This window comes from Lepidochelys kempii, chromosome 1 (assembly GCF_965140285.1).
Source record: "Lepidochelys kempii isolate rLepKem1 chromosome 1, rLepKem1.hap1, whole genome shotgun sequence".
Lineage (NCBI taxonomy): Eukaryota > Metazoa > Chordata > Testudines > Cheloniidae > Lepidochelys > Lepidochelys kempii.
Window position 1 is genome coordinate 9,454,137 of NC_136380.1, and position 24,595 is coordinate 9,478,731.

Sequence of the window (24,595 nt, forward strand, 5' to 3'; positions counted from 1 at the left end):
GCCCATTTGTGATCTAACCCCTCTTGTGTCAGCAAATCATCACAGAGTTCATTGTACGTACAGCACAAATTAAGGCAGGCCATATAAAGATATTAGCATTTGTAATTAAATATTAACCTTTCTGTCAGTATGAAAAGGAGACCATTATGAATTCTTCTTTCTTAATCAGTCCGTTCCTGCTATTAGCTGCATCCCCTATAACTATCCATATAGTTTATGACCCCTCTTCAGAGGGCTAATTACTGCAATGACTGCCAAACAGTAAAACTCTGATTTGTGCATGCTATTGAATTAACACAACATTCAATGTTTGGCTGATTTTTCCATTTGATGTTTAGCTGAAGCACTGACCAATTCCAGGTGCAGCAGCTCTGAATTAAGGTGCTTGAGCTCCAGGAAGTGGAATTTATTACATTTAAAAGGCAATTATAGATGGATGAGGAAAAGAAACCAGAACAGGCTGTTTTATGGCCTTGTTTTACTTTTGATCTTCTTTCAATGTGTGTCATTTCATCTTGTCTTTTCTACACTGGAGAACTTCTAGGAGAGGCAGATTTGATCTAACACCAGTTTGCAGGACACCTTGGTGTTGCAGCTCTGCATTTTCCTCTGCGACACGCAAAAGGCTGGTTTCTGACTCTCACACGAGTTTTATACTAATGTATCTCCATAGACCTCAATGGGAGCAGCTGGGACTTCTGAAATTTAGGCAGAGGCTTAAACATGGATCTAGGAGCCTAACTTTAGGCTCCTAATTTTTAAAATCTTGACCCAATTTTGTTAAAGAAAAAACAAAGATGTTCTAAAACCTAATACTACCTAAAAATGTTTCTATAATATGGCTTTTTAAAAAAATCCAATGAAAATGGCTGTTTTTAAACAGATAAACAATCCGTGGCAGTGCTTGAAACCCAAACACTCCGGCACTAAGAACCCGAATGTGATGTCACTTATCTTCATTGTCCGCGCTGAATGAAATGCAAAAACCAAACCAACAGCACACATAGTGACAAGCAAATTGGACTTTTAAAATTCCTTCACTTCTAATGATCTAAGTTTTTATTAGTGACATAGACAAAGAAATGTATTTGTCCACAACATAGGATATTCAAATTTACAGTATCCTCATAAACAAGGGAAGCAAGCTAAACAGGCTTTTGCTAACTTCTTTGAATTATACTAAAGTGTTATGAAAAACATAGGCAGTGACACAGGGGTTTTTAAAAGTTTGCTCTAAAGCAACAGCATCCCTCACTGATGCACAAAGACAAATGTGATGCGTTCTTTCAGCTGTTGACTGAAGTGCCACCATGATCCAAAATGGTCAACAATGTGAGTTTGCCTCCCCGCACAGAAGGACCATGCAGTGACACATGCGGTAGTACATCAGTGATGGAAAAAACCATGCTGCTATCTAAAGCCCAGCTGATTGATAAAATACAAATATAACAGGGATTACCTTCTTGGCATCTTTGTGCATGTACTTGGCTGTCTGTTTGGCCAACTCTGTTTTACCTATTCAGAAAACAGTAAGAAAAGATTTGTGTTAAAACAATTAGAAAGTGTGTTCCATTTACCACGAATGATTGCAAGAGTCACATGTCTAACTCTCTACAACCCATGTGCTCAATACAGGACTTTAATCCAGTTCAAGAAGCAATCCACATATGGAGATTTTCTCTGCAACAGTATTTCATGTTAAGCAGGGGTATTAATAAGGAATACTATAAATGAAACATTCCCCAAAATTCACCCAAGGGTGGAGAGGAACCAGGATATTTTCTTTTCATAAGGTTAGAGTGTGTGTATCAAAAAATGGCTCTCTCTTACAGAGTGCTGGTTGGAACAATATGAGGCTGTTATCAGTGACTCCATACAAGAAGAAAGGCCAGGACTTTCAAAAGTAAGTAGTGATTTCAGGAAGCTCCGATTTTGGGTAGATAGTGGGAGACACCCTTAAAGAGGCCGTATTTGCAGAAAGTAGGAGCTCAGCACTTTCTGAACACCAGGCGCCTTTAAGGTGTCTCAAGGCAGAAATTCCAAAATTGAGACACCCAAAATGAACAGTTAGTTTTTAAAATCTTGGTCTCCATTTAGTACAAATAATTTTAATGCACCTATTAATAGCAACTATTATTTATTATTTGTATTGCCGCAGGACCTAGGCGCCCAGTCATGGACCAGGCCCCCATGATGCTCGGTGCTGTAGAGAACAGAAAGACAGTCCCTGCCCTAAAAAGCTGACAATCTAAATACATGGCAGAAAACACAAAGGTGCATGTTGAAAATTTAACAAGTGGACGATGAAGGCTGCATCATGGGCTGAGCAGAGGATCTTGTGCTTGACCTTTAATAGGTTGATTCTTGAATGAAGATACAGAGAGATTCTAATTCTTTTGACCAAAAGATGCACAATTGGATCAGATTTTTGTGACATTTATGCCAGACATCCCAGGTTTCATGTGCAATGTCTTTACTTTCCAGATGAGAAGTGAATTTGCTGGGAAATGTGATATTCTTTATTTGTTTGATTTATCCAAGGAGTCTATCATAAAACTCTAGGCGTATGAACAATCAATAATTCAAAACATATATTACAGGATAAATCTATGTTGACATTGTATCAACAAACACACTGGCTCAAGAAAACGGAGACCCTGTCCTCCTCTCACTCTATTCTATTAAAAAAGAACCTGGGTAAACAGACAGGCTTTGCAAAGTGCCCTGGGCGTAAGAATACTCCAGACTGTGCCAGGATCAAAGGCCCTCAGCAAGAATGCCCCGCTGCCAATCACAAGTAGGGGCTTTCACTCTGAGCTCCCCAGCTGACCTCAACTGCCTGAGTACCACAAGAGGAGACAGGCAGTCTTTGCGATACATAGGACCCAAATCAGAAGAGTCTTTATGGGTTAAAACTAATAGCTCATGTCATGTCTGGAAATGAATCCAAAGCCAGGTATGGCATCTGTACTTATGTCTTCAATACTCTATTTATATCCATTATATATTAAATATACACCTACCTACACTCATATATATGCATTAATGCACATGGCATACACACAAAAATACGTCATAATTTACCCTCTCCCCACAAAAAAATCAAATAATTTTAAAGGCCAAGTTCTGCCCTGATTTGCAGCAGGTCTAATCCCACAGAACTCAATGGAGGTGTCAGTCAGGGAAGAATTTAGTTCTAAATGTCCAACAGAAACATTCAGAAGCAAGAAAATTCAGAGTTAACATTGCTTATTGCTTTCATATAGTTACACAGCAACTCACTGAGAGTAAATGCTTTGCCTAGTACAGCCCTGAGGCAGGACTCTGTAGAGACAATAATGGTTGCATAACCCCAGTAGCCTTAACCCCTACAACAAGAGCATCTTCCAGCCAGCCAAGTCAATGCAGGGGAGGCCATGTAAAGTACAATCTCTGTCATCTTTCAAATGCCACATTTAGACGGTTTAACCTTTTTCAGTGATCAGGAAAAATATTAGAGCCAATAGCATGCCAGGTGCTTTGAAGACAAGCAAGGTCCTTGCCCTGGAGTGCTGACGATTGAAAAGCCATCTCTGAACTGGTTATTTTGCATACCTGTGCTCAGAGTTTCCTTTTTAAAGGTCCAATCTGTTAAAAGCAACATTTTTATTATTAAAAGTGCTTTTCTGAGGTTGAGACTTGAAAGCCCAGATTCTCAGCTGCTGGAAATCAGTTTAGCTCCACTTGCACGAGCTGGGGATCTGGCCCTACATATGAATTTAAGCCCAAAGATATTTCGTTTACCCGGACAAAACACAGGAGGATGGGCTAGAGGACCCGCTGGAAATCCCTTCCCAGCCACATGAGTTGACGACATGTTTGACAAGTGAGTTATAAGTCCTTGAAAACAGGGCTTACTGTGTGTGGTCACACACCCTGGAGTACAATGGGGTAACAGGGCAAGTTACTGTAACCGCCTCCTCTTTCCCCCTTCTCCACACATACGTATGTCCAGAACATGCCACGAGATGATGCCTACATCAGGCCTCATCAGCTGTGTTCTCCCCCGTGACAAATGACAACCCATCTGTTACCTATTCCTGATGATCCCAAGAACAGAAAAACCAGGGGATGTTCTTCGTCGTACCAGCCATTTTCCTTTCTCCGAATTGCTGAGTTTAAACACAACGAAAACAAAAGGAGGAAGAGAGAAAAAAAAGAGGCATATAAATCAATGACACAAAAGCAAGTATAATTATCACTAAGTATACACTATGTTTTACTGCTCTCTGCCCACTCAAAGTCTTCACTACCATTAGTGCTACCTAATTTGATTAGCCAGCAAGGCCCCCAGAGACACCTAATCAGGTTAGCATGGATTTGGAAAGCTGCCCAGAGCAGATTTCGGATAAAGTTTTCCAGGATGTGCACTCAACGTTGCCAGGGAAACAGAAAGGAGGGTGGACATTGAATGAACGAAGAAAGGGTGGTAGAGAGAGAATTCAAGAGGCGTGTTAGCTTTCCAGCTTGTAAGTGCAACCTTTATGTAAGGGGCTGGTTTGGAGAAGTTTGTCACTTCTTTCCCTTATGCAAATTGAAAGTGGAGGATGTTTGGATTCAAGGTCATGGCAGCCTTGAACTGATGTACATACCGCTGTAAGTTTTGTTTAAAAACACTGGAAATGGGGATGGTCTGGAGATATCAATGAATGTCTGCAAAGGGTTATGGACGTGAGTTATGGATCAGTGATATAAACGGAAACCTCTACCTCAAAGGCAGGGGTGGTTTAGAAAGCAAAGTCCAACTGTCATCTACAAAGTATTGAAGGTCAAACCACGCTCCCGCTGCAGGGCATTGACTGATTTGCCTGCAGGATTGAGTCATCTTACCCAAGGTGGGCTTGTGCAATTGCTAAGGGCTCGATTCTGTTACCCTCAGTCAAACTGAGGAGTACCTGCCTCCTCCAGCAGCCTCCCTGAAACAACGAAATCATTGGAACTACGTGGGGGGAGGAAAAGTAAAGCGTGACACTATGTGAACTAGGGTGGTGCACTGGGACCCTAGCAGTTTTGGCCTTTGAAGCATTTGGCAGCAGCCACTGCTAGACGCAAAATACAGGACTACTTGGGATACTGGACTGTTCCAACACGGTCATTCCTATGGTCATAAAGGCCTTCTTTAGGGTTCACGTGGGAGTTTGGGGGCCTCACACAGCCATTTCTGGGTTTTGTTCTGCATGAGCTTTGAAACCCCTGAGTTTCACAAAGTTGCAGATTCTAACCACTCCAAAAATTAAAAGCAAAGCTCAGTCAAATTTGTCCAAATTTTGCACTGGAATCCTAAACTGGCCTGGTTTCCCCTGACTGGTTTGCAACGGGCCTGGGCTAAGCGTCTTTGGAGTATGCACAAAGCCTGAACCAAGGGATGTCGTCCAGCTCTAGTTTAAGTACAGAATTGGCGTTAACTAGAAATGGGTACCAATCAAACTCAACCCCCAGCTCAGATCTGGAATCTGAGAATAAGGAGAGTAATGTTTACCCAGCTTTGTAAACTACTTTGAGTTCTCTGAGCAAAAAATAACTATTACTGTATATGTAGGTGCATCCCATAGAAAGTACATTTCCCAGTAGGCCACAGACAACTTGGTCCAATCGGAAGGTCCCTCAGACCAAGATGAGGCATTGCAGCTGGGACCTGTGGTCTCAGCAGACCACCCTTCTGCATTAAATATGACCGGCTAATGATCTAGGATGGGGCCCTGGTTGGGAAAAACTTGGGCACCCTGCTCTATAGAGACAAAGCATACAACACCCAACAGCAAAGAGCAAATCTTATCAGGTCAGAGGGTTCTCACAATCATGGTTGAAGCATAAAGGTAGTGAAAGGATATTGAATATTCAGCTTACGGGGGGAGGGGGGGTCTAGTAGTCCAGAAGAAAAGAGACAGAATCATGTCTCAGACCACTGAGGTCTTCCTGATTTATCTGCATTATTTAAAACAAAGCCTCCTCTATTACGGCTCTTATAAGGAGTTATTCTTGCCGTATTGATCGGCGGGTGCTGTAAAGCATTTTGTGACATTTTGTAAGAAGGAAGCTACATAAAAGTAAACGGTATTGTGTTGTAAATTGTGCTCCTAAGAACTTACCTGTAGCGTGCTTTTTAAAATTCTACACAGACCTGTGTCTCAGCAGTTGCCAGAGGTCAATGAGACCAAAGATGCAGCACATCATATTTGATATAAGTACTGCATAAACAGGCTAAACGCCAAGCTTTCAGGAATTACAGCCTGAAATACTTTTAAGATCGCAGGGGAGAATAACGGTAGCCGAGGTAAAGGCAGGCAGGATGAAAAATGGAGAGAAAATGAATGATCTAGAGCTTTGGGGCTCTACTGTGCTTCTAAAGTGAAATTCTTGCTTTCAGAGTAGAATTGCACTGTACAAGTGGCACTGTGTTTATTGTCCTTCAATGATTTCCAGACCATATACACTCAGTTTTATTATTTCTGACTGCCACCCCTGCAAATACAATCTGGGATCTGAGAGTCAAGCTGGGCTCTTTCCTCCTCATCTGCCCATCTCTCTTAGGGTCTTAATAAAAGTTCTGCAGGTCAAATTCTGCTCCCAGCAATCCCAATGCAGCACCTTTGCCTCCAGGTATAACTGACAGGAACTCAGTAAACAATGCTATTGCTGATGCACAAGGAAGAAGTGACTCCAGCTCCTTCTCCACAGTGGTAGCAGGAGGAAATGGATAGCAATCACTGTAAATAAGCAGTTAGAAATACAGATAACTGATAGAGGAAGCTAAAGGTATCAATGAAAAATCTATGGCCAGTATAGTTAAGGACAATAAGAAAGAATTTTTAAAATATATCAGGAAAAAAAGCCATCCTAGCAGTAGTACAGATAAGGACAACTTTCTAGAGGCTAGGGGTAGAAAATTGTTAATCTTGATACAGAAAAGGCAGAATGTTCAATAAATATTTCTATTCTATATTTGAAAAGAAACTGGATGATTTATTCATAGCTTATAGCACTAATTAAAGCATTTCCATTCCAACAGTAACTAGGAAGAGTGTAAAAAGCAACTGCTAAAGTTAAACATTTTAAATCTGCAGGAGTGGATCATTTGCACCAAAGATCTTTAAAAGAATTGGCCGAGCAGCATTCTGAGCCATTGATGTTGATATTTAACAAACCTCTGCACACTGGGAAAAGTCCTAGAGGATGGGAAAAAAGCTAATCTTGTGCCAGTATTTAAAGATACAAATGGGACAACCCAAACAACTACAGGCTGATTAGCCCGACACTGATCCTAAGCAACATCATGGAAATGCCAATCTGGGATGCAATCAGTAAAGTCTTAAAAGAAGGCAACATAATTAATGCCAACAAACATGAATTTATGGAAAATAGGTCTTATCAAACAAATTTGATATTGTTTTAGGATGAGATTACAAGTTTGGTTGATAAAGGTAACTGTGTTGACATAAGAGAGACTTCTGCAAGGCATTTAACTTAGTACCACATGACATTCTGATTTACAATATTACCACTACACAAAATCAAGAAAGCACATATGAAATCAGCGAAAAACTAGTTAACTGATAGATTTAAAGAAGTAATTGTAAATGGGGAATCATCATCCAATAAGGGGTGTTTCTAGTGGGGTGCTTCAGGGCTCTGTTCTTGGCATGATGCTATTTAGTATCTTTATCAATTATCTGGAAAAAACAAAATAATCACTGGTGAAGTTTATAGGTGACACAGAAATTGGTGGAGTGGTAAAATAATGATAAGGAGAGGTCAGATTTATAGGGTGATCGGGATCACATGGTAAACTGGGCTCATGGTACAACATGCCTTTTAATACAAGGTCATACACCTAAGAACCAAGAACGCAGGTCACACTTACAGGATGGGGTCTATTTTGGAAAGCAATGACTTGAAAAAGTCTTGTGGGCAAGATGGATAACCAACTGAACAAAAGCCGTCATTAAGAGCAAATGCTATTCTTGGGTGTATACGAAGTAGGACTAGGGAAGTGGGTTTACTTCTACATATGGCAAGAGCAGGCCCTCTCAGAGGTCCAGAGAGGCCCAGGCCACTTCCAGCTTTTGAGGCTCCTAGCCATAATTAAAATAAAAAATGACAACACATGGTCTAATCTTGTGCCATCAGAAGCAATATATTTGTATTAATATTTATGAACATTTTAAACTCTTTAATATGACAAAATCTATATCAGTTAACAAAAAATTATGTCTTTTACCAAATCACCTCTTATTTGCTTAAATTTGCAGCTCTAAGATGAGAGTGTGTGTCACATTTTGGTCTGCTTGAGATGCGCAAAAAACAAGTTGCAAAACTTATCAAATGCCAAAAAATTAACTGGTGTCTAAATTTGAGGTCCCTTTGAGCTTGAGGCCCAGGTCAAATGGCCCTCCTGGCCCCGCCCTCTGATTGGCCCTGGGCATGATTGAGACACTGTGTTCAGTTTTGGTGTCCACACTTCAGAATGGATGTTGACAAATAAGGGTTTGGAAAAAAGCTACAAGAATGATTCGAGGTCTGGAAAACCTGCCTTAGTGTGAGAGACTTAAGAAGCTAAATCTATTTAGCTTAACAAAGAGAAAGTTCAGAGGTGACTTGATCAGTTTATAAGTGCCTACATGAGGAAATGTATGTTTAATCTACCAGGCAAAGGCTTAATAGGAGCCAATGGCTGAAGCTAGACAAATTCGGACTAGAAATAAGATACACAGTTTTTAACAGTGAGGGTAATCAATCATTCGAACAAACAGTTAGGGATGTGGGGGACCCTCTACTCACTTGGAGTCTTTAAATCAAGAATGGACATCTTTCTAACAGACATTTTAGCTCAAGCGAAAGCTATGGGCTTAATTAGAATGACAGGGTGAAATTCTCTGGCCTGTGCTATGCAGGAGGTCACTAATCATAATGGTCCCTCTGACCTTGAACTCTATGAATCTGTGATTGCCACTGTGCCTGGCCTCTGCACACTGATACACTGGGCACAATCTGTGTGTGTGTGAAACAGAGAGAGAGAGAGAAAGCGCATGCAGAGAAGAGCTGAGCTAAAGTAGATGGGGTAAATGTTATTGTAAGAAGCATGTGCACTGACTGCCATGGACTTTAACGGGAGCCACAAGTGTATATATGAGAGAGCAGAATTAGGTCTGTGCTGAGCATCCGAGAGTCAGAACATTGTAACAAGAAGTTGAAGAAGAAGGTGACTGTTTTAGGGAAAGAAACTACAAATAGAGACTTTAAAAACCTATACTGGTGCAAACACTGAGAACAAGTCTGAAGCAGATGTTTCCAAACTCTCGAAAATATCAATGCCAACGGCAAAACTCGGCAGATGCATAGTACCGCTCTCCAGCTCCTCACAAGCTAGATGATCTAAGTAAAACAGCCATCATAAAGGGAGGAATATGGTGGAAATAGGCTTGTTCTAACTCTGCAGGGTTGTGCAGACTGAAAAAGAGACACTCGTGCTGAGGACCCTTTCATAACAGCAGCTGTACACTCCACAACGACAACAGGCTCTTTTGGGAGTGTTATGAGACACTCCCACTTCCTAGGTGGCTGCATGTACTAGGTCTTCCCTTGGCCTTTATCATTCACATAAGAACATAACAACGGCCATACTGGATCAGACCAATGGTCCATCTAGCCCAGTCTGCTGACAGCAACCAATGCCAGGTGCTTCAGAGGGAATGAAAAGAACAGGTAATCATCCAGTGATACATCCCATTACCCATTCCCAGCTTCTGGCAAACAGAGGCTAGGGATACTTTAGAGCAGGGGTTCTCAAACTGGGGGTTGGGACCCCTCAGGGAGTCACGAGGTTATTACAAGGGGGGTCGCGAGCTGTCAGCCTCCACCCCAAACCACACTTTGCCTCCAGAATTTATAATGGTGTTAAATATGTAAAGAAGTGGTTTTAATTTAAAGGGGGGGGGAGGTCGCACATAGAGGCTTGCTATGTGAAAGTGGTCACCAATACAAAAGTTTGAGAACCACTGCTTTAGAGCATGGTTTTGCATCCCTGCCCATCCTGGCTAATAACCATTGATGGGCCTATCCTCCAGGAACTTACCTAGTTCTTTTTTGACTCTTGCTATAGTCTTGGCCTTCACAACATCCTCTGGCAAAGAGTTCTGCAGGTTGATTGTGTGTTGTGTGAAGAAATACTTCCTTTTGTTTGTTTTAAAACTACTGCCTATTAATTTCATCGGATGTCCCCTAGTTCTGGTGTTATGAGAAGGAGAAAATAACACTTCTTTAATTTATTTTCTCTACACCAGTCATGATTTTATAGACCTCTATCATATCCCCCTTGGTTGTCTCTTTTCCAAGCTGAAAAGTCCCAGTCTTATTAATCTTTCCTCATACGGAAGCCGTTCCATACCCCTAATCATTTTGGTTGCCATTTTCTGTACTTTTTCCAATTCCAATATATCTTTTTTGAGATGGGGCGGCCACATCTGCACGCAGTATTCAAGATGTGGGCGTACCATGGATTTATATAGAGGCAATATGATATTTTCTGTCTTGTTATCTATCCCTTTCCTCATGGTTCCTAAAATTCTATTCACTTTTTTGATTGCCGCTGCACCTTGAGTGGATGTTTTCAGAGAACTATCCACAATGACTCCAAGATCTGTTTCTTGATTGGTAACAGCTAATTTAGACCGCATCATTTTATATGTATAGTTGGGATTATGTTTTCCATTGTGCTTTAAGAAAAGGAGTACTTGTGGCACCTTAGAGACTAACCAATTTATTTGCTGTAGCTCACGAAAGCTTATGCTCAAATAAATTGGTTAGTCTCTAAGGTGCCACAAGTACTCCTTTTCTTTTTGCGAATACAGACTAACACGGCTGTTACTCTGAAACCTGTCATTGTGCTTTACTTTGCATTTATCAACATTGAATTTCATCTGTCATTTTGTTGCCCAGTCACCCAGTTTAGTGAGCTCCCTTTGTAACTCTTCGCTGTCTGCTTTGGACTTATCTATTTTGAGTAGTTTTGTATCATCTGCAAATTTTGCCACCTCACTATTTACCCCTTTTTCCAGATCATTTATGAATATGCACACGAGAGGTCAAATAATGTGGGTGGATTTAAAAGAAACAAAAAAACCATTTGCAGCTATGACAGTTAAGATAATAAGAGTAATAAACTCTTGCTTCAGAGCACAAAATGATTACCTGCAGGGGTCAGCATATACAACACTGCACAGACAATTGGGTTCACTGTGGTCATGTTTTCACTTCTCTCTGGAGCAAGTTCCTAGACTAGATGGACAAATGGTCAGCTCCCATATGGCAACTCCCATGGGTATCTGATACAGCCAAAGATTTGGTTGGGTTACTGTTTAGAGAAGACTGCCTATCATAAAATGAGGGATGATGACTTCAGACTGAAGTTCTTGTTAGAAAGCTAGAAAGAGTTCTCAGTCATTGCAGTGAAGAAACTCAGCTCCTGTAGATTATTTAGAACAACCTAGAGCAGCATGGTGTCAAAGTGGTTTTGTATATAGCCTTAAAATAATGACCATAGTCCAACTAAGTAACATAGCTGCACAAATCTAATCAGAAAGATTCAGGTCAACCAGAAAGAGAGATGGCAACAAGCAAGCCATGACTCTAAGCAGCTGCCCACCTCTCCTCTAGTTGGTGCTGGCTGCTGCACTGCTGAGCTATGACAAAAGGACCAAAGAGGTCATCTCAGGATGGAGTGATCCTCAAGCAACCCGTCAATGCAGGTTTGGGAAGATTAAAATTTCAGTGGCAGGCTCAGAGAGTAGCACCCTGGCTGACATGGTGTTTCAGGTGTCCATGCCGCACGATGTATTTGCTCACCACGTTATGAATTTTTCATCAACGTTCATGCAGGAAATCCATATTTCGGGCAGAGATGCCTCCTTCAATGCTGAGGGTGTGAAGAAAATCCAGGTACTGCTGCTTTACTGAAATCTCATGAAGAAATTCAAACCCATTGCAATGGGAAAGGAGGATGATGATATCTGAGCCTTCTTTCTGGAGCCATTTCCAGCATCACTGCAGAGCTCTTACTTAATTTCGTACATCTGTAACAGTGTAACCGTGCTGCTGTGTCTCTGAGAGGCCCTTCAGCTCGCTATTGAACTGATAAATTCACTGTATTACTTTACACAGATCAATACCCCAGCAGTTATCAGGGGTTGATGTGACCGAAATTGGTTTCAGCCAATTTGTGAGTGTAATAAATGTCCATTTATCAAATCAATTCATTCAGTGGTGCTTCTTAGACTGCCCACATTCATGGGACCACCAGGGTGACTCTCTTCAGGCGTGTGCCAACTGCAGGGTCACCCTCCACCTGGCAAGCTTCTGAATCCACTAACAAAGGTATTCAGGCGCCCTCAGATTTTGCCAGGCTAGCAGTTTACTGCAGGATCTATAGCAATCTGAACTGAGTCACTGGGTGAGCACAACACTGCTAACTGTGTCAAGCCGTCTGGAGGCGGAGAGATATGGAGGAAGAGGATCCCTTTTACTAGATCCTGGTTCTCCCACTTGTCTTGACTGGTTGGGAGCTGTTCTGAGGACTACAGAGCTTAGTGCACACTTAAGATAGCTGTGCACGTGCAGTCAATTCCCCCACAGTCAAACCCTTAACAAGACAGGTACCACGCATGCTCAGGTCTGGGATTTGCAATCTGTCCATATCAAAGCCATTTTCCTTGGGATCAAGGCCAGGTGCTGGTCCAATTCATTCCTTATCAGATGGCAACTTTCAACCCTCAGATATCTCAGCTGTAGGATTGTTCAGATATGAACAGAGGGTTTTCTCTCACTTCCCTTTCATTCAACATGGCTGAAGAGTATTTGCTCAAACAAAAAAACGCAAACAAAACAGACAAACCTCCTTTGGGCAGAACCCAAAGATGGGAAATTTTAGTCCTGAAGGTTCAGAAAATCAAAAACTGAAAAGCATGGCAACCTTAACTATAAATGATTGCTACCAGGCACTCAATGTAATGCTATTAATATTATAAACACACACAAACATTTACGTACTGTCTACAGGGAGGATGTGAGGACATGCAACAGAAAATACACATTTTTAAAAGAGCTCTCACCCTTTGTTATATAATCTGAGAAGAGATCCCTTCCTGGGAATCACCAGAGCATGCAGTGTATTTACCCCTGTGTCTGTATATTCAGGTGCAAGGACAAACAAGAGTTGACCAGAGCCAGGAGTGCAGTGATTTATTAAAGTGCCCTGGAAACATAATCATAAACCATTTAGCTGTTCATTTGCATGAGAGCTTGTAGCATCTAGGCCTTTGTCAGTTTCTAACATTACAGAAGAGACCTGCTTCTTTTTTTCTTGGATGTTTCAGTGCTACCTGAAATATTCTAGTTTGATTGCATTAAAATACATCATAGAAAGTAGGGAGTATCCACATCTGTATAGTACACAGTATCACTTAACTACATTTACGCCTCCTCCCTTCCACAGGGCTAAACTGATCAGCAGATTGGAAGACAGGAAGGAATTTCCCCACTCAGAGTACTGGCAGAAACAGTGGACAGTTAGGGTTTCCCTCCTTCCCCTGGAGCAGTGAGCAGAGATTACCTGTCAGGATCAGCTAGGTGTAATCCCACACTATCACAGTCCTGCCCGGTCCTTCCCTTCTTCTAGAGCAGAAGAGACAGTGGAGATGTAGGACTGAGATATCATTCTATGGAAGATCAAAGAGGAATACTGCTTCCCCATTCGTGAGGATATGGTGAATCAGGTACTGTACCGTTCTTAGTTCTAACTACAGGAGGTTCAAATACTATATAAGAGATAATCATGCAGTGCAATGAGCAAACCAAACCAACCTCCTTCACTCTCATGTTAATTGTTTTTCCTGCTCCACCCATCTCTTCCAGCTTCTCAGTGTGCAAACTGCACCAACCCCCCAACCCAGACTCCGTTAGCCCCTAATTTCAGAACTGCTGTATTAGGTGATGGAAGTTACACATCAGCAAGAGGGTGAGAGTCTGAAGAGAGTGCACTTGAGTTTACTGGAGTCTTTTATTTCAAATGAGATGTCCCCTCACATATACTGGCACTGAAATAACAAGAGGTGTGAGGTAAAACAGATTTAGTCAGTTCAGAGGAAGCTTCTGAACACACAAATTAATGTAACTCGCATGCTTAGCGCAGCAGCAGAAGGTGCAAGCGTCACTATTTTAGCTTCACTGCTATCCTCAGACGCTAGGCACCACTGCTTCTGAAACTGGCTCCTAGACCCATGTCTAAACCCCATTCTCTTTTTCACTCTGGGATGGGAGTCTCTGGAGACTGTTGGGATTATACAAGAGGCACTGAATCAAATCAGATTATTAAATTAAGGAAGAGGTTATAAATTAAAATCTAACCATATCATCTAAATTTGGTAAATCTTAAGAGACATTGTATAGTCTGTCTCCTAGCCAAAGAAACAACATGTGTTGTATCAGTGGTGGAAAGCAGAAGGGCGGCGCACTGATTCCATAAAGTGGCTGCAGAAATAAGTCAATGGTGAGCGCTCAGAAGGCTAACCTCTGTCTAAATTCAACATTACTGAAACAAAACAACAAAAAGGGGGCAGCGGGGATATCAGTCTGATATCCCGAGGCTGCTGGGGTATCTAGCGCATTCCCTATAATTCAATAAGAGAAGCCTCCATAAAGGCAACAGCTTTAATGTGCACAACCACCACCTGTGTCAGAAACAGGCACTACCCATTAATCAAAGCTTCCCAATTAGCCCGTACTGCTGCCTCCAGGCACAGCCGTAACTGTTCTCAAAACAGGGAAGGTGTCTGTTGTGTTAGCAGTGGGAGAGGCAGCTCTTCCATGGGCTGCGAGGGCCTGTCTTTGTTAACAATATTGGTATGGTTTTGTATTTATGATCATCAGCTGCACATGCCTGTGTTCTGACCTTAGCTCTGTCTCACCTTATTGTCCTGTTTCCAGACACTGAATCTGGGTGATGGAATCGTTCAGGGAACTATTAACAAGATATGGAGGCTTTCGGGTCTGGGTCAACGTACCAAATCCAGCCCAGGCTGCTAGTAACCGAAAGCCATTATTGCCTCAGAGCTTTTCAGGCAGCCGGTGTGAAATGAATTGCTTGTGATCAAACTATTAACATATACTGGGTGGTACTAATGCAACTTCACCCACTTGGGGTGCCAAATGAGAGGCCACATGCAGTGCGATTGTCCCTTATGTGCTCTGATCAGCAGTGAAATAATTAACACCACACATTCCAATTCTCTTGGTTAGGCTTCAGAGAATGAATATGGGCACTTCACACCTCTCAGAACTACTGTTTCTGCTGTCTGCAGACTCAGGCAGATCTCACTGGCTCACATTTTAAAGATGTTCTTTACAACCATAAGGGCTAGAATCCTAGGCTGCTGCTGCTGGTGGTTTTTTTTAAACAATGAAAGCTTAGACTCTGGAGCACAAGACATAGCCACAAGGGGAAAGTAACACCTCTCTGAGTTGCCACAAACTGGCCTAATTCGACCCCCTAGAGATTGAGGGTCTCAGTTGTATTCTGAGTGTGACCAATAAAAGGATGAAAACACAGTTACACACACACAGAGGTAAAACTTTTCAATGAATGCCACTTGAGAGTCTCTGAACCCTTATAGCTCCAGAATTATAAACCCCTGGGCTTCGCATGAGACATCTCACACCGTGCGTGTCCTGGTGCTTAGGCAGCCTTCACTGCTGCAACGTTGTTTAGAAGAGGGACGTGAAAATAAAACACATGAACAATTAATAATATGAACTATTGGTAATGGAAGTGGGTAATTCACTAAAGTGTACACCTTCAGAGAACCACTGTCAAAGGACATCAATGACCTGCTCTCTAAAGACATCCTTCCTAATGGATTGCCTCTCATCAACATTAAAAAGACTCCAGGACTGTCTCTAGGAGACTGTGGGAAACAATGAACAAGGTGCACAATTTTATTTTTCTTTTTGATAAATGAAAGAGGTAAATTAGCACCCATTATTTACAGAAATGGGCAAAAGAAATAAAGTGATCACCCAAAATAAGTGAAGCTTTAGAGGGCAAGAGAATTTGCAACACCCTATCCAAGAAATAAGTTTGGTAACAGCGATCGCCCAGTGCTGTTCTATGACTGCTAGTTATATACCCTTCCCTTCCCTTCTGTATATGTTCATATACTGTGCTCATCACTGTAACGTCTGAGCAACTTCCACTAGCGTGTTAAGCCAACACATCAGTCAGGTGGTGTATGTTTTTTCATCCTCTCTCTGGGGGAAAGTCTTGTTTTGTTAGGGTTTTATTTAATTTTTAAAAATAAATGTACACATTGCAATATGTTAGAGACTGCACGGTCAAAGAAATATATCAACTACCTGAAAGGGGGTTCCAAAGAGGATGGCTCTAGACTGTTCTCAGTGGTAGCAGATGACAGAACAAGGAGTAATGGTCTCAAGTTGCAGTGGGGGAGGTTTAGGTTGGATATTAGGAAAAACTTTTTCACCAGGAGGGTGGTGAAGCACTGGAATGCGTTACCTAGGGAGGTGGTGGAATCTCCTTCCTTAGAGGTTTTTAAGGTCAGGCTTGACAAAGCCCTGGCTGGGATGATTTAGTTGGGGATTGGTCTTGGTCTTTGAGCAGGGGGTTGGACGAGATGACCTCCTGAGGTCCCTTCCAACCCTGATAGTCTATGATTCTATCTTGGCCTTGGAGTGGAAGGTGGTGAGGTTTGTGATGGCTCCTGGGGGGTTTCATTCCACAGTTCATTCCCTAAACAATTCCTCTCCCCACTTGGTGTTCACACCCTGGCAACATTTGTAGACAGTTTCCACCTCAGCCTGCAATCTTGTTGGATCTAACAAATTTAATAGAGTCAACCTTGAACGGTCCGTTGCAATATTTGTTAACTACTTAGGCTAAACAATCTATTCAACCTTGTATTTAGCGGTGACACTCTGGTTAAGTTTCCCAGACCTGAAGAAGAGCTCTGTGTAGCTTGAAAGCTGGTCTCTCTCCCCAACAGAGCTTGGCCCAATAAAAGATATTACCTCATCCACCTTGTTTCTCTAATAGCCTGGAACCGACACAGCTACAACAGCGCTGCATATGATGGGAGGCATTCACGGAACAAGAGACACTAGAGCGGACACAGACTTATTAAATCACTTTGTCCAGTCCTGGCCTGTGCAGGACTGTTCCTTGCAGGATGTTTTCTGGAGCTTTGTCCAATCTAGTTTTAGAGTATTCCACGTAGTGAGGTTTCCAAGCCTTGCTTTGGGAGACTATGCCACAGACTTAAAAATCTTAATCATCAGACCCTTTTCTAATGCTCAGCCTACATTCTCCCTTTCTTAAGATTACCCAAGTACTCTCAGTGGAAAAAAATCCCCAACAACCCTCCCCACTGCAATGCTAAATAAACGACCTAAACCCCTGGTGTTAGCAGCCTTAGATATTTGTAGACAGTGCTGTCGGAAATGAGGTTTCTGATATTATTCCCCTTTCTATTGGTATTCAGTCAATTCACTACTGAGGGATAAGGGTCAGTGGCACTGTGCTGTCTTTTGGATGAGAAGAAAACCATGGTGCAGTGCATTAAAGATCCCATGGTATCTTCCTATTCCCTGCTCCAACACTAGACAGCAATGCCTCCGAAAAGCTTTCGCCCACGGGTACAAGAACAAGGAAACCGCTTCCAGAAAAGGCCCAATTAACACTTAACTTTGCTAGCTCAAGGACAAACTAATATGGGATTGCAGAAGATTGCAGATTGCTGGCCAAAGTACTTTTAGTGAATCCAAGTGGGAAACACTAAAAAGCCAAGTTATCCTGCCTGCACTATCTATTGATACGTATAAACATAAAATCCCAAACTGCTTTATTAGCTACAGGGCACAGCCATTCAGTATTGCTTTCCAACCAGTGAAGAATAAAACTAGACAAGCAAATGCCAATTAAGATGTTTTACTTCAGTTTCCCAGACTAGTTTCCCTTGTCATGTCCCTTTTTTTCTTGGCCCGGCCTGTGGCCAGAGTGACAGAAGATATTGGCCCCTCCTGCATCTCTGTAATGGGCTCATGAGCATAGCAGAGAGAGGTTTCAGTAACAGGTTGCTGACAAAGAGTTTTAATATTCAGTTCACTATTAACACACAGCACTCTTAATCTGGAAGCCCTACTAACAAACCAGCCAACAAGAGCGCACAGAAAATCTTGCTTTGTCTTTTTGCATAGAGAGGTGAGAAGATCCTCTATTCAACAGACGGGAGCCCTGACAATTCCTCTCTCAGATCTGTTCCTATGTAAGAATGGCTCCTTGAGGTCCCATACTGGAATCACGATACTTCTGATCCAGAAAAGACTACATACTGATCCACATTTCAACGCCAGTCAATGTCACTCCTACATTGGCCAGATGAATCAATGTCCCTGCCAAACCCCCAAAAAGAACATGAGAACGGCCATGCTGGGTCAGACCCAATGATCCATCTAGCCTGGTATCCTGTCTTCTGATAGTGACCAGTGCCAGATGCTCCAGAAGGAATGAACAGAACAGGAGTACTTGTGGCACCTTAGAGACTAACAAATTTATCTGAGCATAAGCTTTCGTGAGCTGCAGCTCACTTCATCGGATGCATTCAGTGGAAAATACAGTGGGGAGATTTATATACATAGAGAACATGAAACAATGGGTGTTACCATACACACTGTAATGAGAGTGACCACTTAAGGTGAGCTATTACCAGAAGGAGAGCGGGTGTGTGGGGTGGGGGGAGACCGTTTGTAGTGATAATCAAGGTGGGTCATTTCCAGCAGTTGACAAGAACGTCTGAGGAACAGTGGGGTGGGGGGTGGGGGCGGGAATAAACATGGGGAAATAGTTTTACTTTGTGTAATGACCCATCCACTCCCAGTCTCTATTCAAGCCTAAGTTAATTGTATCAAGTTTGCAAATTAATTCCAATTCAGCAGTCTCTCGTTGGAGTCTGTTTTTGAAGTTTTTTTGTTGAAGAATTGCTACTTTTAGGTCTGTAATTGAGTGACCAAAGAGATTGAAGTGTTCTCCGACTGGTTTTTGAATGTTATAATTCTTGATGTCTGATTTGTGTCCATTTATTCTTTATCCCCTGTCGTCCAGTCTCAGCTTCTGGCAATCGGAGGTGGAAGTGGAGGCTGGAGCATGAGGTTGTATGTCTGACCATCTTTGCTAAAAGCCATTGATGGACCTATCCTACATAAACTTATCTAATTCTTTTTGAAACCAGTTATACTTTTGGCCTACGCAACATCCCCTGGCAAGGAGTTCCACAGGCTGACAGTGCGTTGTGTAAAAAAGTACATACTTGTGTTTATTTTAAACCTGCTGCCTGTTAGTTTCATCAGGTGACCCCTGGTTCTTGTGTTGTGTGACTCTCTTATGTGTTACGTGAATCTCAGTCTCTTCAAGCAATGAGCATGAGCCCTCTGCATCAATGAAAACCCTCCTGGGCCTCACTGTGAATTAGGCACTCGTCCCACCTCTGCACATCAGTTCACTGCAACAGTCTGGCTGTAATTAGTCCAGGATCACAGATTCAGGGAATACTACGCGCTCTCTTTTTTGTAGAATGTAGAACAATTAACAGTAACTGATCTTACCAGCTCCCACTGTTGCTATGGCATTCTCTTGCCCAATGATATGCTCTTTTAGCCGCTGCTCCAGGGGAAACCTGCGTCGTTCCTCTAACTCTCTTTTACGCTGCTCCTCCTGGAACTGTGGAAAGGAAACAAATACTATGAGCAAAATATTTTCTCATCAAACAGCAACTAATGTCTATATAGTGCCTTTCATGCAAAGGACCCTAAAATGCTTTGCAAAGATATACATGAATTAAACACAGGGATCACTTTTCCTAATCACTGAAAAGCAGCTATATGTGGGGTGGGACATGGCAGTTGTTAACAGCACCCAGTGCTACACTGTACAAATTTAGAAAAGAAAATGAAAAATATTGTATCTGGGAGAAAATGAAGGGGGGGAATTTAGGTGGCAGAATGTAATTATCCAAGCAGGATTTTACCTGGGCGGTCTTTAATGACTAGGAGTGATCAGAAACTTCATTGTGCATCTCATTTGAAAGATGACACCAATAGATGGCACTTTGTTAGGCCAGTGATTTGGCACTAACTGAGTGGGAAGAGCACTACCTACTGAATCGCCCAGCCATGTAACAACGAACATCAGCTTGCTTATCTCAATAAATAAAAATACTCATTAATAATATCTGGATCTTCCTTAGGATCTTCTATTCAAGGATCTCAACACATTACACTGGTTAATGAATTAAGCCTTACAACAACCTGTGAAGTATGGAGGAACCATTATTATCCCTATTTTATAGGCTGGAAAAAGGAGGCACAGAGCGGCTAAACTCCAAAGATCCCAAAGGGCGTTGCATGCACATAATGTACAAAGGGGTCACGGACAGAAGTTTGTTTACTTCGAGTATTTGCCTTCTTTCAGCTCCAGGTCACAAGGAAATCAGTCCTGCTCCTCTTGCATGAGGAACTGGGCCCAATGATTCATGCATTTGTCCTCTCTGCACTCTGTTACTGAAATGTGCCGTATCTGAAGCCGAAAACAATGCCAAGTGTCCAGCTGGCGCAGTGTGCAGCTTCCCACCTCCTCCTTCATGGGTTAGGCCACCGTGAGCCCATCAGGCCAGTGCTTCAGTTCTTCCACTGGCTCTCAGTCCCCTTCCCCTGCCAGCTTAAGACCTTAAAATCATTAAAAGATCCAGTCCCAGCTCCATTAGACATTGCACCCCCATCTCTGAACCACCAAGCCAGCGGCACTCCTCTGAAATGAGGCAGATCACAAACCCAAAGCAAGGTGTGGAATGAACTTTCAGGACATTAGCTGAGTCCAGGCTCTGATCATCTTTAGGAAATGCTGCTAACGCTGAGAAAGCCTTTCCCACCATGACTGGAATGACATTCACAGCCGTAACTATCTCCTGCTCCTCAACTGGAAGCTGAAAAAAATCCAGCCTGAGCAGAGATTTCTATAACTCGACAAAAAGGGACGAACCAGAGACTACATGAAGTCCACTAGGGACTTTGCTATTGCAAGTCAAATTTTACATGGAAAGTGCCTAGAAACTGGTGATGGGAGACAGCACAAAAAGCCTACGAGGGATCAATTGATAGGGTCTTTTCAACATGAGAGAAGCTGACAAACATCTACTTATGAGCAGAAGACAAACCTTAGAGCAATGTTTTAAAGGGTATTTTGCAAAGGTGTCAGGACGTCCTATTTAAAGGGGCTTCTGTCAGGAGACTTGAATTAGTCACCTTTGAGTAATTTGAGCAGACAGTTCCCTTTTAAAATTCCCACGTTGCATTTCACAAGTGTAGGGTTCTTAGCCCTGGAATCCTGGCCAAGAAGCTGGAGTACACTGTGGCTCTCTGAATTGCCTTGGAACTTACTAGGAAAAAATCTGCCTTCCAGTGAGCTTGCACTGGGGGAAGCTGTGACAATTAGAAACAAGGAGAACAGAAAGGCCTGAAGAACACAGCAGTGAGGCTTTGAAAATCCCAATGACTGGGCATCCAGTTGTGACTGGGCACCCAGGTAGCTTTGACACCCAGTACCGAGAGCAGTTTTCCAAGGGACAAACACTGCGCGCTTTCTGCTTTGGAAATTCTGCTTATTGTCTGACCATCCAACTCCTCTGCAGAGCACCAAAGATGGCCGTCTGTACATCCCTCTGCATATGACTTACCCAAGGTCAATAAGTGAGTCAGTGGGACTGAACACAGGCCTCCTGGCTAACGCTCCTGTGCTCTAACCACTAGACAATTATGCCTTGTTGGTACACTGAAAATACAGCACCCTGATAATGGACGTTGATGCAATGCAGAGATTTAGCTAAAAGCAGATCTTTCTAAGGGAACACCTGGGACTCCAACTGGTCTACAATCTAAGCATTTAAACTGTCTTCTGAAGGTGACACTCTCGCAACAAAAGCCGAACTCTGCTGCGAAAGCTGCAGCAGCCAGAGTGGATAAAACACATCAGCCAGTTTGCCAGTGTTTCCCTGTTATGGTAGTGACCCTGACAGAAGTTAAAAAAAATAAATAGCAAACAATCCAATTTTGGCTGCTGCTATCAGTCTACTGTATAACTGAGAGATCCCATCAGTCCTGATGTTTCATATGGAGCAATAACTTCACTGCTGATCCCAGTGGAATGACACATGGAGGATAGAATCCAGTGTGTCAACTGTGTATCTCCCGCAGGCTTCGTATATATCACCAGGCTCAAACTACTGCAGCTCCTTCTATATTTCTATGTCTTTCTATATATCAGGACAAATACTTAATTTTTTTTTAAAAGCAGTGTGAGGAATATAAGCTGTGCTGGTGGAATCCATATGATCAGTTCTGCTTTAGATGTAAAAAGAAGGGAGTGCACAACAGGAGAAGTAATGGAAGAGAACTGTGATGCTTGTCTCTTTGGAAATCATCTCCCCCGGGAAGAGCAAGCCCAAAGCACCTGTGACACATGGTGCTGGAATTTAAAACAGGAGGACACAAGAGATTCGGGGAAGGAAACGAGACTATTCAGCTCACGAAGAGAGTCTGCACTTTAACGTCACCATGAGCAAAGGCAAGCTAGTGCTTTGCAGAATCCCTCCCATTGCCTCTGCCTGAGCATCTCTTCGGGGCAGGCCACTCAAAAGAGGCACCAGAGTGTTGAGTGAGAGCATGTCTGCTTCTCTCTTCTGAACGGAATTCTGTCTTGCATTATTGTGTTCCACTCCCTCGTCCTATGACTGCAGCTGGGTTTGAAACAGGAAAACGCTTAAGTTACACTGAGATTGGATAAACAGGTCACTCAGGCTCCCCACAGCTACAATACTTAAGGCAGCGCTGATGAGCCCATTGGGAAATGGATATGAAAAGGGTCTACCAAATTCAGGGCCATGAAAAACATGTCATGCACCGTGAAATCTGATCTCCCCTGTGAAATCTGGCTGTTGTAGCTGGCGGTGCTGCCTTCAGAGCTGGGCGCCCGGCGCAGGTCTCTGGATGCCCAGCTTTAAAGACAGCACCACCACCACCAGCAGGGCAAAAGTAAGAGTGGCATGGTGTGGTATTGCCACCCTTACTTTGCTGCTGCTGCTGGAGTCAGAGCTGGGTTCCTGCCCACCAGCCGCCGCTCTCCGTCCACCCAGCTCTGAAGACAGTGCAGAAGTAAGGGTGGCAATACAATGCCCCCCCCCCAATAGCTGTGTGCCCCCCCGCCCCAGCACCCCGTGACCCTCTTTTCAGCTGGGGCCCCCTCAGTTACAACACTGTGAAATTTAAGATTTAAATATTTGAAATCATGAAATTCAAGATTTTTAAAATGCCATGACTGTGTAATTTACCAAAATGGACCGTCAATTTGGTAGGGTCCCAGATATGATCTATTAGACACATACCGATTATTATTACCGTGCCTATGCAGTAAAAGAAGGCATAATTCCCCGCTGGGGAACAACCAATACCCAATATAAACTCATTTATACCAGTATAACTGCATTCACACTGGGGGTGGGTTGTACTGCTTTAACTATACTGGTGTAGTTAAAAATGGTACAGCTTATGTGTGTAGACAAGGCCTATGTGAGGGCAAAGCCTGCACCATCATCTTCCTGGGACTTTGTTTTTCTATTTCATGTTTCACAAAGGTTTTGTTGGGAAGATTTCTCAGGTCCAGGATGGAATTTCTGAGAGACAGAAGGAGACACCTCTGGAGTTGCCAACTGTCCAGTAAGACAAGAAAGTCCTTTGGCTCAAGCCCCCACTCTGCCTGATTTGGAGCAGCAACTTGACCCTGGGTCTCCCACCTCCCAGGTGAGTGACCGAACTATCAGGCCTGGGATTCTGGGGTGGGTCTCTCTCTAGTTTTTTCCCAAGGTCCCGTTTTCATTCTGCGTCAGAAAGACAACAAATTTCAAAACCTTGGCACTTTTCACAAAATGAAGACAGCAAAGAAAAAAATAGAAGAGGAAAATCCACCATTTTATAAACAGAATTTGAGGTCAGGCCATTATCCTTGCCCATCTATCTTGGTTTTATACTGCATTCATCACTGTAATATCTAGAGACCCTTCAAGTTTTTGACAAACAGGAGCTTTCTTCCTAACCCTACCTGGAAGAAGTTTGTTCGAACAGAGGCATTTAACAGGGGAGTTTCGGAGGGAGTAGCGCCAGGCTCAGCTACAGACTTCTGTACTTGGAGGTAACAGGACTTAGTGAATGGTGTGTTTGGTCCCTTTGTGGATTGTTTGACTGTTGTTTGTTCGCTCTCTGCGTTCAGGCTGCATAGCTGGGCTGTGGGCCTTGGAGTAAGTCCTTGGACCTTTGAACAGTCCAGCTGTTTGAAGTCTCTGCGAGATAATTCACTCCCTCTGGAGCTCAGCTGAGCTAAGCAGGGAAGACGTGGTCACTTGCTAGGCGAACTCGAGAGCTGTGAACAGAGGCCGCTAGCAGGGGAGTGTGG

General features: G+C 42.9%; 1 protein-coding gene across 2 annotated transcripts in view; it reads right to left on the minus strand.

Moving 5' to 3' along the window:
* Nucleotides 1–24,595, minus strand: part of CLPB (ClpB family mitochondrial disaggregase) — a 138,198-nt gene that overhangs the window by 21,752 nt on the left and 91,851 nt on the right. For both annotated transcript variants that reach the window (XM_073333693.1, XM_073333684.1), the window contains exons 7-9: nt 19,702–19,816; nt 4,074–4,151; nt 1,460–1,515 (exon numbers count right to left, since the gene is read on the minus strand). In XM_073333693.1, coding sequence (XP_073189794.1) covers nt 1,460–1,515; nt 4,074–4,151; nt 19,702–19,816 — 249 coding nt within the window. The remainder of the gene's footprint in view (nt 1–1,459; nt 1,516–4,073; nt 4,152–19,701; nt 19,817–24,595) is intronic.